At 46.0% G+C, this 19,069-nt stretch overlaps 1 protein-coding gene across 1 annotated transcript in view; it reads right to left on the bottom strand.

The window, feature by feature from the left end:
- Positions 1-19,069, bottom strand: part of TEX2 (testis expressed 2) — an 85,571-nt gene that overhangs the window by 27,925 nt on the left and 38,577 nt on the right. Inside the window, 3 exon segments of the mRNA XM_017882859.1 lie at positions 2,891-3,037; positions 16,773-16,830; positions 16,832-17,018. Coding sequence (XP_017738348.1) covers positions 2,891-3,037; positions 16,773-16,830; positions 16,832-17,018 — 392 coding nt within the window.

Here is a 19,069-nt window from a genome sequence, read left to right as displayed (position 1 = left end):
TCTCTATCGACCTACAAAATGCTACTTGGCCAAGAATGTAACCAAAGTGTTGCACACTTGCCCTGTCCTTTTTGTCCACTGTTGTCATTCAAATGCCGTGCTTCAGGGAGCATGCCACGTTAGAGAGACTTCCCAGGGAGAGCCAGGGAATACTGTCACCTCCAACAGCGTTTCTTTCCTTTTTTTTGAAACAGGATTTTGCTCTGTCACTCGGGCTGGAGTGCAGTGGTGCAATCATGGTTCACTGCAGTCACAACCTCTTAGGGTGAAGCAATCCTCCCACGTGAGCCTTCTGAGTAGCTGAGACTATAGGCATGTGCCACTATCATGCCTGGATAATTTTTTAATTTTTTTGTAGAGACAGGGTCTCACTATGTTGCCTAGTCTAGTCTCATACTGTGCTCAAGATTTCCTCCACTTCGGCCTCCTGAAGTGCTGGATTACAGGCATAAGCCACCATGCCTGGACATCCAAAGGTGTTTCTATGGGAATGTCAGTCTGACACTGATCCACAGGAGTGAGGGCAAGGCCAGCAAAGAGTTCTCCATATGTCAGGCCTTCCAGGGAAACCAGGGGATCAGGGCGATCTGTGTCACAGGGGAAAGCTCAGGCTCCTCTAGACACCACTTCCCTATCCCCATTTTGGCTCTTGACCGGCTATTAACCAATACCCACTCACTACTAGGCTTAAGGCTTAGCTCCTCCCAGGGGTACTTGGATATTTGGTGGCAATCAGTTCTTCTGGTAGGGGTGGTGACAGCTTCAGAATTTGGTAATGTCCTTCTGCTTTCCTGTTTCTTCTGTTACCAGGGGCTCCTCTGGTCTGCAGGCACTTCACAGTGCAGCAGATCAGGAGGGGATGCAGGGCATGGATGGACACACTGCCCACCTCTAGCCTCTGGCACTGCTGCATCTAGGCCACACTTCTCCACTCTAACCTTTTAGTACTTCTGACCTCAAAAAACAAAAGGAAGTTTAAGTCTGTGAACTACAAATGCCTCCATGATAATCAACAGGAGAAAATGAAAACAGTCTTTCCCTCAACTTTCTCCAGGATGAGGGGGGCACCTTCACAAACAGGGCAGAGGCTCTGGGGACTTCCAGCTCGAGAGAGAAGGGTGGGACCTCTCGAACCAGTTTGGTTTTGTTGTTGCTGCTGTTGTTGTTTTTACAGATGGGAGTCTTGCTCTGTCACCCAGGCTGGAGTTTGGTGGTGCGATCATAGCTCAGAACTCCTGGGTTCAAGTCATCCTCTTGCCTCAGCAACCCAAGTTTCTGGGACCATAGGTGTGCACCAGCACTCCTGGCTCAAGTCGGTTTTGGAATGCTTGTAGCAGGGGAGCAGCATCCCATCTGGAGTTCAAGTATGTCCTGCTTTCTTTTTGCACACTGCCAGGAACTGCAGCCCTCCTGCTCAGGGAAGGGCCCCTCTTGCTTAGGGAAGGGCTCGAGATAGACTCTGGGAAAAGAGCAGGGCCAGCCCTACCCATATGCCTTGACCTGGGAACTCAAGCCCTCCATCATTTCCAAAAACACGGAGAGGCTGAGTGAGCTCTAGATTGGCTACTAACACTGCATCTCCCAACACAGAGGGTAAGTGCTACCTGTTGTCTCTTGCTATGGAACTGGCTAGCAGAAGCACGTTCAACCCTCAAACTACCTCAGGAACACAAACAGGCTGACACTTGTCAACAGAGCCCTCGCCCAAAATCTGCCTTGAAATCCACCCTTCTGGCTCAGAAGGCAGCCCCTCCTTCCTCTTTCTCAGGAGCTGGGGAAGAAGGGACACTGGCTCACAGACAGCAGCCAGAGCGTGATGAGGCAGGAAAAGCTCTGTTCTTTACCCAAAGGAACAACAGAAAGCAACCTGAAGCTCCTCTATGCCCATATTTTCCTTCTAATCTAGTTTATCGTAGTTCACAGTTTCTTAGTCTAGCGTCCTTGAACTTCCTGAGATAATGGGCAAAATTTTGTGTCAACGTGTTTTTCTAGTAAAAGGATCTCATAGGTTTCTGCTTCTCAAAAATATCTCTGATCCATACAACTTCAGAGCTACTGACTTAAGCTATTGACAGTGTTCGGTGAGGATTTGGGATCCAAAGTGACTCTTCCTTGGCTGGGTCTTCATTGGGTCAAAAACTTAATTTAAAAGAACCTCAAGATCCTCAATAAGGTCTCCTGATTGGCAAATGAGTCATTTAATGACAGCCATACTTACACAGTTCAATCTCACTTCCAACTGGGCCTGGATTAGCACCAGAGTGTTTCTTCAGCAAAGAGAGCCCAAAATAAAGTACCATCTGGCCAAAAAGTAAAGGTCAAACACAGACACACTTAAAGTGCAGTGCCAACTTTCCCAGCTTGAGAGGGAGCACAGCCTGGGAAAGAGCGCTTAAGTAGTCTGGTATTTTCCTCAGTCAGTTTACTAAGAGGCCTTAAGTAGTCTAGTGTTTTCTTCAGTGAGTATACTAAGAGGCCTTAAGTAATCTGTATTTTCCTCAGAGGATATACCATGTGGCCTAGACTGCTGTGGGGCTGGGTGGGCTCTGGATGTACAATTTAAGTTCTTTTCCAACATAAAAATAACAATTATATAAGACAAATTGGTTACAAAAGCTCACATTTTCCCAAACCAAATTCTGGATTATCACCTAGAGTGGATAACAACGAGGGCAACACAAGAAAACGAGTAAACATTAATGTTCACTAAGTCCCCAGTTAATCATAAGGTCAGTGTGTGGTCAAGGTCAGATGTGCTGTTTGAGAACTTACTACCCTCATATGTTATATGCTTAAACCAAGTTATTTTTCACTTAGGACATAAGGGTACAAAACTTGCAGAAATGAAGAAGTATAGGGGATTAGAAGCCTCTTGTGTGGAAAGTGATACCTTTATTTTGCTGAGTTTCATTTGGATCTTCTTAGACACCAGATCAGACCAGTATTTCTCTCCTAAGAAGTCCCAAAATATTCTTCCAAGCAAGGCATTCACCCAGGCTTCCTGTTCTTCCTCCTCAGAGGGTGGAGCCTCTGGCAACTGGCAAAAGAAAAGGGACCAAAATTAGCTAGAAAGCAACTGCAGAGTAAGACAGGTGCTTATTTTTATAAAGTCACTGAAGGTCCCTCCTTACAGAAACAGGAGATCACAGGAGTCATATTCCTTCCCTATAAATTACAAGTCACACATTATATTCGTGACTAGAAAAGGGGAGAAACGAAAGCTGCCATCACAGCTAAAACTTTCTCTGTCTGTTTTCTTTTTCTACCAGTCTTCCTGTACACCAGTTAATATTTCATACAATTAGCTTAGCCAAACCGCTCTGCCTCCAAATTAGCTTGGTATCAACATTATGCATCAGCGACACATCTGATAAAATGCCTGTCCATCTTTCTTCAAGCTAAGGCTTGGACATGTAATTGTCAAGCTGGTGCTCATCCAGGCAGACACCACAGTTTCCCAATGGTCAGGACTCAAGTTCAGCCTGAACCCTGTGAGGTCAAAATACTCCCAGGATGCTTAAAAATACTGATGCCTGGATCCTACCCCCAGAGTCACTGATTTCAGTGAGCATCAGGAGTTTCAGACACTCCCTTGTAATGTAATCAACAGGCAAGACAAAGAATCACAGATCTGGATAGAGCTGCTCTCAGGGCTTCCATGAAACATCTACAGCCGTTCTCAGCAATCTAGGCCCAGTGAAATACCCCGATCCTTACTTCCACTTGATACAATCCATCTGAAGCATCTGCTGTGGCCCATGTGTGAGGTGGGGGAGAGAGCAAATCTGAGTCTCTGATTTCCTCGGCTAATCATTAGACTATGCACTCTGGCCTGGAGAGGGTCAGGGATGGAGATAAAGAAGGGGTAAACAGCAGCACCCACAGACGGTGTTGTAAGGTTTATGTGGTTGGTGCAGGCACGGGCTGAGAACTCAGTAATGTAGCAGTTGTCCACTGACCACATGCCAGCCCTATGGGCACACTCCTGTCTCAGGTCCACTCATGTCTCACAATACCCTGGAAAGACAGGAACTTTACTTCCATTTTAGAAATGAGTGCAGCGCCTGACACAGAGTCCTGTTCTCCTGTCTATCTGCTCTGTCCTGTGTGTGGTGGTGGGGGTGGGGGAAGGGTAGCTGGCCCCCTGATATAGCAGACATTTTCCTGTGCTGAGGTCTCCAATTAGACTGTAGCCTTGCAGAAACAATGAGCTCTGGAAAGCAAAGATTAAGATTTAGAAATGCAGACTCTGTGAATTATTCCCCCTTTCCCCTTCCTCTATGGCGTCTATAAGTTCATCTGTTCCGCCCTCACGGGCTGGCTGCAGCTATAACACACACCAGACACTCTCATCACCTCCATGTTTTGTGTTTGTGTATTCATGCCAGTGCTATCCATTCTGGGCAGCTGTGACTGTGCCCACATTGCAGCTTTGTGCCTGGGTCAGTGGTATGGTGCACATGTTGTTGCTTGGTGTGTGTGGATTTGAATCTGCAGATCCAATTGTTTGTGAGTACTCCCAAGGCCTACAGCACACAGCTCCATGCAATCATTCCGAAGCTTGGTGCTCACCAGTCACTGAGCTGTACCTGAGTCAGCAAACTGCTCATCCCAGCTCTCCGCTAGTCTTGCTGAGAGGTGAGGCCAGCTGGACTTCCTGGGTCCAGTGGGGACTTGGAGAAATTTTCTTACAAGAGGGTTGTAAAAACGCACCAATCAGCACTCTGTAGCTAGCAAGAGGATTGCAAAATGCACCAATGAGCGCTCTGTAAAAACGCACCAATCAGTGCTCTGTAAAATGCACCAATCAGCACTCTGGTGTAAAACACACCAATCAGCAGCATCCTAAAAGTAGCCAATCGCAGGGAGGATTGAAAAAAGGGCATTCTGATAGGACAAAAACGGAACATAGGTGGGGACAAAAAGGGAATAAAAGCTGGCTACCCCAGCCAGCAGCCATGGCAACCCGCTTGTGCCCGGTTCCAGGCTGTGGAAGCTTTGTCCTTTTGTTCTTCACAATAAACCTTGCTACTGCTCACTCTTTGGGTCTGTGCCACCTTTAAGAGCTGCAACACTCACCACTAAGGTCCATGGCTTCATTGTTCAAGTCAGTGAGACCACGAACCCACTGGCAGGAAACAGCTCTGGACACACTTCCACAGCCTGTGCCCTCTCTTTCTGGGGACCTAGGGTTCGCTTACATTTTTCAATCACATGTCACTGCATGACTTTATATTCTACAGGAGTCCTTCAAATTTGAGTTTTCAAAAGTCTCCCTTATGAACATTGGTGAGTCTCATTAAAAAAAAAAAAAGGCCGGGCGCGGTGGCTCAAGCCTGTAATCCCAGCACTTTGGGAGGCCGAGACGGGCGGATCACGAGGTCAGGAGATCGAGGCCATCCTGGCTAACACGGTGAAACCTCGTCTCTACTAAAAATACAAAAACTAGCCGGGCGAGGTGGCGGCGCCTGTGGTCCCAGCTCCTCGGGAGGCTGAGGCAGGAGAATGGCGTGAACCCGGGAGGCGGAGCTTGCAGTGAGCTGAGATCCGGCCACTGCCCTCCAGCCCGGGCGACAGAGCGAGACTCCGCCTCAAAAAAAAAAAAAAAAAAAAAAGGTCTAAAAAAGAAGGCAGCCCATTTCAGAAGACATGGATCTGCCTCACTCTTCTTAATGGACACGGATTCTATCTGGGCTTTTCTAGTACTGTGACATTTTCTGTCTTTAACCAAGACATTTTCCATCACTAGGTCCTGGATGGAAGGGCAAGAGTCTGCAGCAGTGAAGGCTTGGCCATGCCACAACTTGTACATGTTTTTTTGAATCCCTTTTCTCTCTAACTGAATAGTCCCTTCTCAGCCTCCAGGGTAACTCGTTCAGCTTTTCTGAGGTTACTGTCTTTGAATCCCATCCGATTATTTATACAGACTTCTGCATCCAAGGGCAATGCCCACCTGGCCCCTCAGACAGTACTAAGTTGCCACCCACGTAAGACACCACATGTCTTACTTTAGATTTGTAGGTTACACAAGAGAATAAGTTACTTTTTCCCTTCCCTAGAGGGAGCATCTACCCTTTATTAGCCTTTCTTTACAACCCTAGTTACTCACAGGGAAACAGTTTTAGCACAAAATAGCAAGAAACAAAGGCTATTTCACAATGTTATGTCCAAGCCAATGGCATATGATGTGGTAAACAAATTGCTGAAATAACCGACAAGCAAGTTTTTTTTTCAACAGTTCCTTTTTCCAATGCAAGCTTCTCTCCACAGACTCACTGGGAACAAAGAAAAATTCCAGAGCAGAACATCAATAATGCATCAAAGAAGCTTCATGAGGGAAACCTGGATTCAACAGCCTGCTAGGAAGGCTCAACGAATGTCATAAAAATTTAAGAGCTTAAAGAATCAATGTGCATACATTTCCTAATATCACCATTTGGCTATAGGATGAAATGTGTGGAGGATATTCATTTCGCCATCTCAACTGTATACACACACTAGGAAATGGTAACTTTCCAAAAATGGCTTCCAAATAAGTGTAGAGAAAATTCAATGGTTTGAAGCTGAAGCAAGCCCATCAAAACTGTGTAGCTCTTGGGATATACGTTATTTAAAACTAACCTCTAAAACTAAAGTAGGACAGATTTACTGAAGTCTGTGGTGTAACATTTCCTATTAAAAATGGCCAGGAGGCCAGCCCAGTTTTTCTGTTACAAAGAGTGTGTAGTGCCCCTAGTCCTCTTTGGCCACACCCAGTGTACTGCGGCGGGGAGGGGGGTTGCATAAGGGACAGTGTGGTCCAGGAGATGACACGGCGGAGGACCCTACCCCTGTGTTTGTTTCCCTTGATTAAAAAAAAATGCATATGTACTATAGAAAACACCCATAATCCCGCTACTCAGATTTAAAACATTTTAAACATTATTTAAAACATTTTTACTATATTTTCTTTCAGTCTCTTTTCAGTGTATATAAACATTTAAGAATATAGAACTTTTAAAAAGCAAAATTAGGCCAGGCGTGGTGGCTCATGCCTGTAATCTCAGCACTTTGGGAGGCCAAGGCGGGCAAACCATGGAGTCAAGAGATTGAGACCATCCTGGCCAACATGGTGAAATCCCGTCTCTACCAAAAATACAAAAATTAGCTGGGCATGGTGGTGTGTGCCTATAGTCCCAGCTACTCAGTAGGCTGAGACAGGAGTTGAGCCCAGCGACGTAGAGGCTTGCAGTGGCCGAGACCATGCCCACTGCCACTCCACCCCTGGCAACAGAGCAAGACGTCTTGTCTCAAAAAAAAAAAAAAGGCAAAATTAGATCTAGCTACATGATTTTGTATTCTTTTTTTTTTTTTTTTTTTTTTTTGAGAAGGAGTCCTGCTCTGTCGCCAGGGTGGAGTGCAGTGGCGCGATCTTGGCTCACTGCAAGCTCCGCCTCCCGGGTTCAAGGATTCTCCTCCCTCAGCCTCCCAAGTAGCTAGTATTACAGGCATTCACCACCATGCCCGGCTAATTTTTCATATTTTTAGTAGAGACAGGGTTTCTCCATGGTAGTCAGGCTAGTCTCAAACTCCCAACCTCAGGTGATCCGCCTGCCTTGGCCTTCCAAAGTGCTGGGATTACAGGCGGGAGCCACCGCGCCTGGCTGGTGTTTTCTTTTTCTTTTTTCAGTTTTACTTAGATGTAATTCACAGATTATACAATTCGTCCATCTAAAGAGCACCCTTCCATAGCTTCTGTGGAAAACAGTATTACGGTTCCTTAAACAATTGAAACAGAATTACCCTTAAGATGCACTAATTTCACTTCTGGCTATATACCCCAACAAACTGAAAGCAGGGTCTCAAAACGAGATATGTGTACACTGATGTTCAGAACAGCATCATTCAAAATAGCTAAAATGTGGAAGCAAGCCAAACACTCACCGATGGAGGAATGGATAAGCAAAATGGGTACACACACAATGGAGCATGATTCGGTCTCAAAAAGGAAGGTGATTCTGACTTATGCTACCACGTGGGTGAATCTTGAGGGCATTAGGCTAAGTGAAATAAGTCAGTCACAAAAAGACAAATACTGTATAATTCTACTTATATGAGGTACTTAGGATAGTCAAAATCCGAGAGACAGGGAAGGAATGGTTGTTGCCAGGGGCTGGGAGGAGGGGAACATGGGGAGTTACTGTTTAATGAGTATAGAGTTTCAGTTATACAAGTTGAAGAGAATGGTGGTGGTCAATGCATAACATTATGAATGTATTTAATTCTACTGAACTATACATTTTAAAATGATTAAGATGGCAAACTTTATGTATTTTACCACAAAAATAATTTTTAAAAATAGAATACAATTCAGCAGTTTTCAGTATATTGAGAGTTGTATAGCTATCACCACAGTCAATTTTAGAACATTTTCATCACCCCCCAAAGAAACCCTGTACCCATTAGCAGTCACTCCCTATTCCTCCCCAACTCCTCCCCATCCCCCTGCCCACCAGTCTAGGAAACAACTAGTTTGTCTATATGAATTTGCCTATTCTAGACATTTCCTACAAATGAAGTCATACAATGTGTTCTTTTGTGACTGACTCCCTTCACTAACATTTTCAAGGTGTATCCATGTTGTAGCAGTGCCTCCTTTTTATTGCATAATAAACTTATTTTTATTGCATAATAATATTATCATCTATGCTATACCATACTTTTTCCACTCACCAGTTAATGGAAATGTGGGTTGTTTACCACTTTTGTTTTGTTTTTCTAAACAGAGTCTTGCTGTGTCATCCAGGCTGGAGTGCAGTGGCGTGATCTCGGCTCACTGCAATCTATGCCTCCTGAGTTCAAGCCATTCTTGTGCCTCAGTCTCCCGAGTAGCTGGGACTACAGGCGTGCACTACTATGCCTGGTCAATTTTTGTATTTTTAGCACAGATGGGGTTTTGCCATATTGGCCAGGCTGGTCTCAAACTCCTGGCCTCAAGGGATCCACCCACCGCAGCCTTCCAAAGTGCTGGGATTACAGGTGTGAGCCACTGTGCCCCACCATTTTTCATTTTTGGCTATTGTGAATAATGCTACTATAAATATTTGTGTACAAGTGTTTGTGTAAACATGTATTTTCATTTCTCCTGGATATATATTTAGGAGTGGAACTGCTGGCTTATATGGTGACTCTGTTTAACTTTTTGAGGAAATACCAAACTATTTCCCACAGCGGCCAGACCATTTTACATTCCTGACAGCAACGTATGAGGGCTCCAATTCCTTCCTTCCTTCCCTCCCTCCCTCCCTCCCTTCCTTCCCTTTTTCTTTTCTTTTCTCTCTCTTGTTTTTGTTTGTTTGTTTGTTTGTTTGTTTGTTTGTTTTGAGGCAGAGTCTCACTCTGTCGTCCAGGCTGGAGTGAAGTGGCGTGATTTCGGCTCCCTGCAACCTCTGCCTCCCAGGTTCAAGTGATTCTTGTGCCTCAGCCTCCCCAGTAGTTGGGATTACAGGCATGCGCCACCACGCCTGGCTAATTTTTTGTATTTTTAGTAGAGATGGGATTTTGTCATGTTGCCCAGGCTGGTCTCGAACTCCTGAGCTCAGGCAATCCACCCACCTCGGCCTCCCAAAGTGCAAGGATTATAGGCGTGAGCCACCGTGCACAGCCAAGGACTGCGATTTCTCTACATCCTCACTAATACTTGTTATCTATCTTTTCAAAAATTTTTATTATTTATTTATTTATTTATTTGGTAGAGATGAAGTTTTGTCATCTTGCCCAGGCTAGTCTCAAACTCCTGACTTCAAGTGGTCCATTCACCTCAGCCTCCCAAAGTGTTGGGATTACAAGTGTGAGCCACCACCATGCCTGGTCATCATCTGTCTTTTTCATTGTGGCCATTTGGGTGGGTGTGAAGTGACATCTGACTGTGGTTTTGATTCACATTTCCTTGATGACTAATGATACTGAGCATCTTTTCATGTGCCTGCTTATTTGGCCGTTAGTGTATTTTTTTTTTTTTTTTTTTTTTTTGAGACGGAGTCTTGCTCTGTCGCCCGGGCTGGAGTGCAGTGGCTGGATCTCAGCTCACTGCAAGCTCCGCCTCCCAGGTTTATGCCATTCTCCTGCCTCAGCCTCCGGAGTAGCTGGGACTACAGGCGCCCGCCACCTCGCCCGGCTAGTTTTTTGTATTTTTTAGTAGAGACGGGGTTTCGCTGTGTTAGCCAGGATGGTCTCGATCTCCTGACCTCGTGATCCGCCCGTCTCGGCCTCCCAAAGTGCTGGGATTACAGGCTTGAGCCACCGCGCCCGGCCCTGTTAGTGTATTTTCTTTGGAGAAATGTCTATTCAGATCCTTTGCCCTTTTTTGTTGAGACAGGGTCTTGCTCTGTTGCTCAGGTTGGAGTGCAGTGGTGCAATCACTAATGACTGCCACTCTGACCTCCCTGACTCAAGCAATTCTCCTGATTCAGCCTTCTGAGTAGTTGGGACTGCAGGCACATGCCATTATGTCTGGCTAATTTTTTTTCTTCTTTTTTGTAGAGATGCAGTCTCAATATGTTGCCCAGACTGGTCTTGAACTCCTGAGCTCAAGTGATCCTCCTGCCTTGGCCTCCCAAAGTGCTCATATTACAGGCGCGAGCCACTGCACCCAGCCCCGTTTCTTAATCTGGTTATTTATCTCTTTGTTATTTAGTTGTAAGAGTCCTTTATATTTCTAGGTACCAGTCCTTTATATTTCTAGGTACCAGACCCTTATCAGATAAATGACTTGTAAACATTTTCTCCCATCCTGTGGGTTATCTTTTCACTTTCTTGATGGTATTGTTGGCAGCACAAAAGTTTTTAATTTTGATGAAGTCCAATTTACCTATCTTTTCTTTGGTTGCTTATGCTTTTAGTATCTTAGCTAAGAAAGTTTACCGAACCGAAAGTCACAAAGATTCACTTCTGTTTTGAGAGTTTTATAGTTTCAGCTCTTATATTGAGGTCTATGATCCATTCAGAGTTAATTTTTGTGTATGGTGTGAGGTAGAGGGCCAACTCCATTCTCTTGCCCGTAGATATCCAGTTGTTCCCGCACCATTTGTTGAAGAGACTATTCTTTCTTTCCACTGATTTGTTTTAGCACTCTTGTCTGTATTCTTTTTAAAGTTTATTTTTAAATTGGACATATAGCTTCATTTTTTTACTTAGTGCAACATAAACATTTTCCTATTCCACTTCTAGGTGTTTAAAAGCCTACTTTGTGGGGCAGCAAGGGAAGTCCTGCAAAACAATTCTGCCAGTTACAGACTTCCTGGTTTCTATTGACTCCTATTTGCTTTGTAACATTTTCATCTCCTGATAACACAAAACAGGTAACAATATCTTGTAATCCAGTTTATAGACATGAGATGATGAGCACAACTAGTAATAAAGAGGACAGGACTCTCCATACCGGGTGGCATATGTTAATATTATCTCTAACATTTTTTAAAGCTGTCTGTTGAAATGGAGAGTGGAAGTGCCTTATGCAACCTGAATACCAGAGCCTCACTACTGGAGGACAGGCACCATGGCCTCTCTCCCAGGCAGGCAATACAGGGCACACAGAACCAGCAGCTTCCTTGGACTCACACCCCGGAGCAAATCTGCAGCCGGCCTGTGGGGTCTCTCTTCCTGATGTACCCATGCTGGAAGTAGTACTATTGTACTTGTAGACATTTTTAAAAAGAGAGTTTCCTTGTTTCCTGAATTAAATCCCTCCCAAACCAGGCACTAAACATTTAGAAAACTAGGCCCTTGCCCCCTAAAATAGTGATATTTTCTAATTCAAATTTTGAGCTTAATAGCTCCAAAGCTATTATTTCAATATAAAGAATCCCCTAAACATTTTTAATTATCATAGGTAAGAATAACTGCCAAAGGCCGGGTGCAATGGCTCATGCCTGTAATCCTAGCACTTTAGGAGGCTGAGGCAGGTTTGAGCTCAAGAGTTCGAGACCAGCCTGAGCAACATGGCGAAACTTCATCTCTACAAAAAATACAAAAATTAGCCAAGGGTAGTGGCGCACACCTGCAGCCCCAGGTACTTGGGGCGCTGAGGTGGGAAGATCGCTTGAGCGTGGGAAGTCAAGACTGCAGTGAGCTGTGATTGTGCCACTGCACTCCAACCTGGGTGACAGAGTGAAATCCTGTCTCAAAAAAAAGGAGTAATTGCCAATAATGTTTAGCATCGTTTAATACAAATCTAGTCTATATTTACTAATTTTATCACTGCGTATGTTTAACATTGGTTTGGATCCTGAGTACCAGTGATCTAACAATGCTCCATTCACTTCCTGAACAGTGGTCGAACTCGTTTAGCCTTGAGCAACGCGAGAAAAAGGAGACCAAGTATGTACAAGTGGCCATCAGGCCGTAGAGCCCTCAGGGTAAGAGATGCTTTAGCCATGACCTATAAGAGGCAGAAGTAGGGTGAGTGGGGGGGTTAGAAAGAGGTTGGGGCAAAGGCTAGAGCTACATTCTAAGCCCCACCTCTGAAAGAGAAGGGATTAGGCCACTCAGGCAAGAGTCTCGGGAGTGGTGGGTGGCTGACATTGAAGATGTGACGGTACAACTTGAAGAGATGCCAAAGGCTCCTGTGTATCCCTCACCCCTCTGAGTCCTTCCTGGACTCATGATATCAGAGGCTATATGGACCCTAAAAAATAACTTGGCTTTGGCAAGGGAGATGAGTGCTAATGACTTCCAAATGGTCTGCATTTGGCAAGACTGTGGGGAAATGGGCACTGCCATACCTTCCTGCTGGGAATAAACATTGGTGCCACCCTTACAGAATGGAATTTGGAAATATCTGACAAAATTATGTGTGCACTCACCATCTGACCTAGCAATCCTACTTCTAAGGTTTCACACCGAAGACACACCCCAAACAGCACAAAAATACAGTCACCAAGGTATTCTGCAGCATTGTTTATAATTGCAAAATATTGTAAACTTATATGCCCATAAAGGAGAGAGGCTGAATAAACTATGGAACATCCTCACAGTGAAGCACTTTGCAGCTGTTTAAAAGAAAGGGGTGGGGTGGGGCCTATGAGCCGATGGGGAGTGATTTCCAGAATGTATTGGTAAGTGAAAAAAACAACATACAAAAGAATATCCATAGCATGCTAGCCTCTTAGTAAGACAGAAGGGGAAATAAGAAATATAGAAAGGATAAGCCAGAGACTAAGGAGGCTGGTTCATTACAGGGGGTGAGTCAGAATGGCCTGGAGAGACAGAAGGAATAAGGCCGGGGAAATAAGTTTTTTCTGAATATGCCTTTGTACAGCTCTGATTTTTGGAACCATGTTAATGTTTCACATGCACAGAAAAGAAAATCAACAGGGATCAGGGAGAGGGCCCTCATTAGCTCAAATCACAAAATAAAGAAACGCAAAGAATAATCTCCACTGACTTGTAAAGGAAGGAATAAAAGTAGTGTAAGAACACTGGAGCAGACCCCACTTTCCCAAAATGGTGCAATGACATTTCCCATCCCACAGGCTCTTCCGGGAATCTGCTACTCCCATGGTAAGAAGTAAAATCTATGCCCCTCTCCTTGAACCTGGGAGGGCTCTGTGGCTGCCTTGACTAATGGAGCGTGATGGAAGTGGCACCTTACTTATGAGAGTAGGTCACTGAGAGTAGGTAACACAGTTTCAGCCCAGCTCCTTCTTGGGATGCTTGCCCTGGGAACCCAGTTTCTGTGCTGAAGAAGGCCAGGCTACATGGAGAACTGAGGCCTCCCTAGCACTCAGCCCCAGACAACTCCAGTCAACAACCAGCATCTACATATCCTCCATGTGGGTGAGCCATGCCAGAAGCAGATCCTCCAGCCCCCAGCCCAGCCTCCCCAGGTGAGTCTGTATGCAGCAGACAGAAGCCGTCTGCTAGGCCTTGTCTGAATCACAAATTCAGGAGGAAAATAATAGTTGTTATTGTTTGAAGCCACCACTTTGGGGGTTGCTTGTTCTGCACCAATAGGTAACTGGAACAAAAGTCAAGACCATCTCCACTGCCAGACCATCCCGGAGAGCCAGGACACAGCTCACGCACCTCCAGGAAGGCTAAGGGGTTGTGGGAGGCCAGCACTAGAGCTCATGTACTTTCTTTCTTCAAAGAATTCACACAATTCTGGCTCTCAGTTTCCTAGCCCATGGCAGCTATCAGTCATTAAATTAACATTAGGGTTGGGGGTAGAAGATGGGGACAAGGGCTCAAGGAAAAGCTAACACAGCAATACCAGCCAACTGACAACTGGGAGAAAGTATCACAAAGTCTCAGACTGGGGGTGACAGATAGGCCTTTTGACCTCTATACTCCCTGTATGACGACAGGCCTAAGTTTCTGTTTGTTGTATTGAGTCTTTAAAGTATCAAGAAAAGATGAAATTATTCCTTCCTACTCTGCCACAGGGGGCCAGGAAGTGCAATGTGGTTTTAAAAAATGTTCGGCCAGGCATAGCGGCTCAAGCCTGTAATCCCAGCACTTTGGGAGGCCGAGGCGGCGGATCACGAGGTCAGGAGATCGAGACCATCCTGGCTAACACGGTGAAACCCCGTCTCTACTAAAAAAAAAAAAAAAAAAAAAAAAAAAAAAAATTAGCCGGGCGTCGTGACGGGCGCCTGTGGTCCCAGCTACTCCTGAGGCTGAGGCAGGAGAATGGTGTGAACCCAAGAGGCAAAGCTCGCAGTGAGCCGAGATCGTGCCACTGCACTCCAGTCTGGGGGACAGAGCAAGACTCCGTCTAAAAAAAACAAAAACTTCAGCAGAGGCCAGGCGCAGTGGCTCACGCTGTAATCCCACCACTTTGGGAGGCCGAGGAGAGTGGATCACCAGAGGTCACGAGTTCAAGACCAGCCTGGCTAACACTGTGAAACTCCATCTCTACTAAAAATACAAAATTAGCCAGGCGTGGTAGCGTGTGACTGTAGTCTTGGCTACTCAGGAGGCTGAGGCATATGGTCTTTTATTGCCCTGACAAATTCAAACAGATCACGTGAGTGACCTCTTCCACACTGAAGAGGATCAATGGATAAAGAGCAATGGCTTGCTTCTCATTAAGAACAGAAATACACATGGTCATTGTAAGAGGTCAAACACAGCCAAGGGTGGTGGCTCACACCTGTAATCTCAGCACTTTGGGAGGCCGAGGCAGGTGGATCTCTTGAGCTCAGGAGTTCAAGACCAGACTGGGCAACATGGTGAAACCCCAACTCTACAAAAATACACAAATTAGCTCAACCTGGTGGCACACATCTGTAGTTCCAGCTACTTGGGAGGTTGAGCCCAGGAGGGTGAGAAGATCACTTGAGCCCAGGAGGTCGAGACTGCAATGAGCCGTGTTCACGACACTGCACTCCAGCCTGGGTGACACAGCAAAAGCTTGTCTCAAAAAAAAAAAAAAAAAAAAAAAGAGGTCAAACACCTGGATGTGAAAGAGAGGCTAAGTGTTCCCCAGGCAGAGACTGTGCCTCTGAATAGTGTGCAAAGTAGAGGCAGGAGGCCTCAGGCCAAGCAGGCTTTCAGAATAACCCAGCAAAATAGTCTCAGTGAGCCAAGGGGCCCTGGGGTCTCTGGTCAGGTTTTGCACACTCCATCACTCAGCAACTGTGTGACTAAGCTACCTAACTTCATCAAGCCTCAGTTTCTCCACTTACAAAATGGAGACAATCTTGTCTAGTTTGCAGGACTGTTCAAGAGAGCAGAGTAATTCTATTAAAGTGTCTAACAGGGCCTGCCATCTGGCAGCTTACAGGAGTTATCTTATCACAGATGATCCTAAGTTTATGTCCCATTACACTTTGTAAAGTTCATGGTAAATCTTCAAAAGCACTGGGCATAGCCGAGGAGACTGAGAATTTGAAAATGCAATGGTTATGGAGGAATGAGACCTGAATCACCAGTGATTCTGTAACAACCCCTAATGATCATCCAGTTGCTTAGGTCAAAGTGCAAATCTTGGCCTCCGCGTTCTCTCCTGACAGCAAATCCAGCCAGCATCTCCTGCCACGCACACCCCAGCCCAGCCTCTCCTCACCACCTACCGTCACCACCTTCACGTTGGTCCAGGCTTCACTATGACAGTCACCTCCCACTCCTTCTTTCCCTCTACAGCCAGTTCTCCACCAAGAGCCACTTACCTTTTTATATGTGGATCAGTCAACACCATAACCTGCTCAAAACCCTCCCATGGCCTCCCATCACTCCCCCACCTCAGAACAAAGCGAAGATCCCTGTTGATCCTGCAGCCTCCCTACCTCCCCCTTTCCCTTGTTCACTATCAGGCCAGGCCTCCTTGCTGTTCCTCGAATATTCCAAGCACATGCCTGCCGTGGACCCTTGGGTTACTGCTTTTCCCACTGGAGTGCTCCTCCCACACCCATCACCACAGCTCACTCCCCCGTGACCAACAGGTCTGTGCCCAAAAGTCACCTCCTCAAAGAGGCCCTTCCTGACCACCCATCCAAAATAGCAGAGAAAAACAGTATAAACTTTTTAAAACTAAAAATAAATACATAAATAAATAAAATAGCAGTTCCGGCCACTTTCCCTCCTCCCTTGTCTGACTTTATTTTCATTCTTCCCACCACCTGGTGCTTGTTTCTCGCTGTCTTCCTGAGTAGATTACAAGTTCCCCAAAGGCAGGGTCCTTCTGTCTTGTGTACCACTGTTATCCCAGTGCCCAGAACAGGGCTTCAGAGCATGAAGAAATGTGTCTAAGTTGAAAAGTGAAAAAGGCCCGGCCCAGCAGCCAGCTTTACCTTCTTCCCAGCTGTGGGGCTGCTCTCTGCACTCTGCAGGGGGCTCCTCTGGGGCTTCGGCTTTCCTGGGGACACACCTGCCCATATACACGCTGTAGTCGAGAAGCATCTTCTGCCGCACGCTGCCCACCAGCTCCTTCTGCTTTGGCTGCGACATGATCTCCTCCACACTGCCTTTGCTGCTGCTGCGGCTGTGGGTCAGGTGCCCGGAGGGACTGTTGTGTCTGCTGTGTGCAGGCAAAAGCCCTGAAGCCAAGAAGAGGGGGCTATTCACACAATGAAGAAAACCACTGCAAAGTAAGCGGACTCCTGAGAAAACAGCTGCAATGCTATCAAATGACTGTTTAAAATATTTATAAGGGGCCGGAGCAGTGGCTCACGCCTGTAATGCCTATAATCCCAGCACTTTGGGAGTCCAAAGTGGGTGGATCGCAAGGTCAGGAGATCAAAACCATTCTGACTAACACGGTGAAACTCCGTCTCTACTAAAATACAAAACAATTAGCCGGCCAGGGTGGCGGGCACCTGTAGTCTCAGCTGCTCGGGAGGCTGAGGCAGAAGAATGGCGCGAACCCGGGAGGCGGAGCTTGCAGTGAGCCGAGATCACACCACTGCACTCCAGCCTGGGCAACAGAGCGAGATTCTGTCTCANGGGTCAGGTGCCCGGAGGGACTGTTGTGTCTGCTGTGTGCAGGCAAAAGCCCTGAAGCCAAGAAGAGGGGGCTATTCACACAATGAAGAAAACCACTGCAAAGTAAGCGGACTCCTGAGAAAACAGCTGCAATGCTATCAAATGACTGTTTAAAAATATTTATAAGGGGCCGGAGCAGTGGCTCACGCCTGTAATGCCTATAATCCCAGCACTTTGGGAGTCCAAAGTGGGTGGATCGCAAGGTCAGGAGATCAAAACCATTCTGACTAACACGGTGAAACTCCGTCTCTACTAAAAATACAAAACAATTAGCCGGCCAGGGTGGCGGGCACCTGTAGTCTCAGCTGCTCGGGAGGCTGAGGCAGAAGAATGGCGCGAACCCGGGAGGCGGAGCTTGCAGTGAGCCGAGATCACACCACTGCACTCCAGCCTGGGCAACAGAGCGAGATTCTGTCTCAAAAAAAAAAAGAAAAAAAAAAAAACATTTATAAGGTTATTTCCCACCCTGAAAAGTACCTTTTCCTCTAAGGTAATTTTAAGAACAGTTTTATTCCTCTCCAAGATAATTAGAGTAAACAGAGTAAAGATATACAGTTGGTAGGTACTATTCTCTTTTCTCCTGATGATCTTTTAGGAAAAGATCAAATATAGGATTAACACATCCCAAGGAGTGGTGAACTTGTCAGTGCTATCAGGGGTAAATGGAAAGTGGGCAGAGACCTAATTAATTGTTTATCCACAAGCTCACAGCAATTCCAAAGATGTCACCTTTCATTTGACAAATTATGCATCAAGCACTTTCAAGCAAACCATGCTAAAAAGAAGAAGACATAATCCCTGCCCTTGAACTCACGCACCTAAGCAGATAAATCACAATCTTCTGTAACAAGTGTCATAATTGCAGCATGACTAAGGGACTCCCTAGGCGAAAAGAAGGGGGTGACTACCTCTGCCCAAGAGAGTGGGGTGGTGCTTACCCTAGCTGACTTTCATAGCAGTGACATCTACGCTGTATCTTGAGGGAATAGTTGCCATATTCCTGGCCCAGGTGGGGAAGAGCATTCCAGGTAGAGGAAACAGCATATGCAAAAAGCAGTGGCAGGGCACAGTATGTTTAGAGGCCAGTGAGAGATTCAGTGAAGTTCTAAGCATAGTACAGGGGGCAGAGGACAGGAAATAAGGATGGAGAGATTAGCCAGGAACAGACTGCAAAGTGCCTCAAAAGCCAGCCTTGGATTTAACATTAACCTTGTTGCACCAGAGACGTTTTAAGATGGGATGTGCCTGATGCTAACAATTTCATTTAGATTTACTCTGATGGCCAGGTGAAATGTAGAGTGGTTAAAATCAAACCAGGCTGGGCATGGTGGCTCAAGCCTGTAATCTCAGCACGTTGGGAGGCCAAGACAGGTGAATCACTTGAGGTCAGGAGTTTGAGACCAGCCTGGCCAACATGGTGAAACCCCATCTCTACTAAAAATACAAAACATTAGCCTGGCATGGTGGCCCGTACCTGTAGTCCCAGCTACTGGGGAGGCTGACGCAGCAGAATCGCTTGAACCTGGGAGGTGGAGGTTGCAGTGAGCTAAGATTGTACCACTGCACTCCAGCTTGGGCAACAGAGCAAGACTCTATCTCAAAAAAA

Source organism: Rhinopithecus bieti, unplaced genomic scaffold (genome assembly GCF_001698545.2).
Source record: "Rhinopithecus bieti isolate Rb0 unplaced genomic scaffold, ASM169854v2 scaffold_12928, whole genome shotgun sequence".
Lineage (NCBI taxonomy): Eukaryota > Metazoa > Chordata > Mammalia > Primates > Cercopithecidae > Rhinopithecus > Rhinopithecus bieti.
Note: the sequence above shows the minus strand (reverse complement) of the source record. Positions and strands in the feature narration are given on the sequence as shown.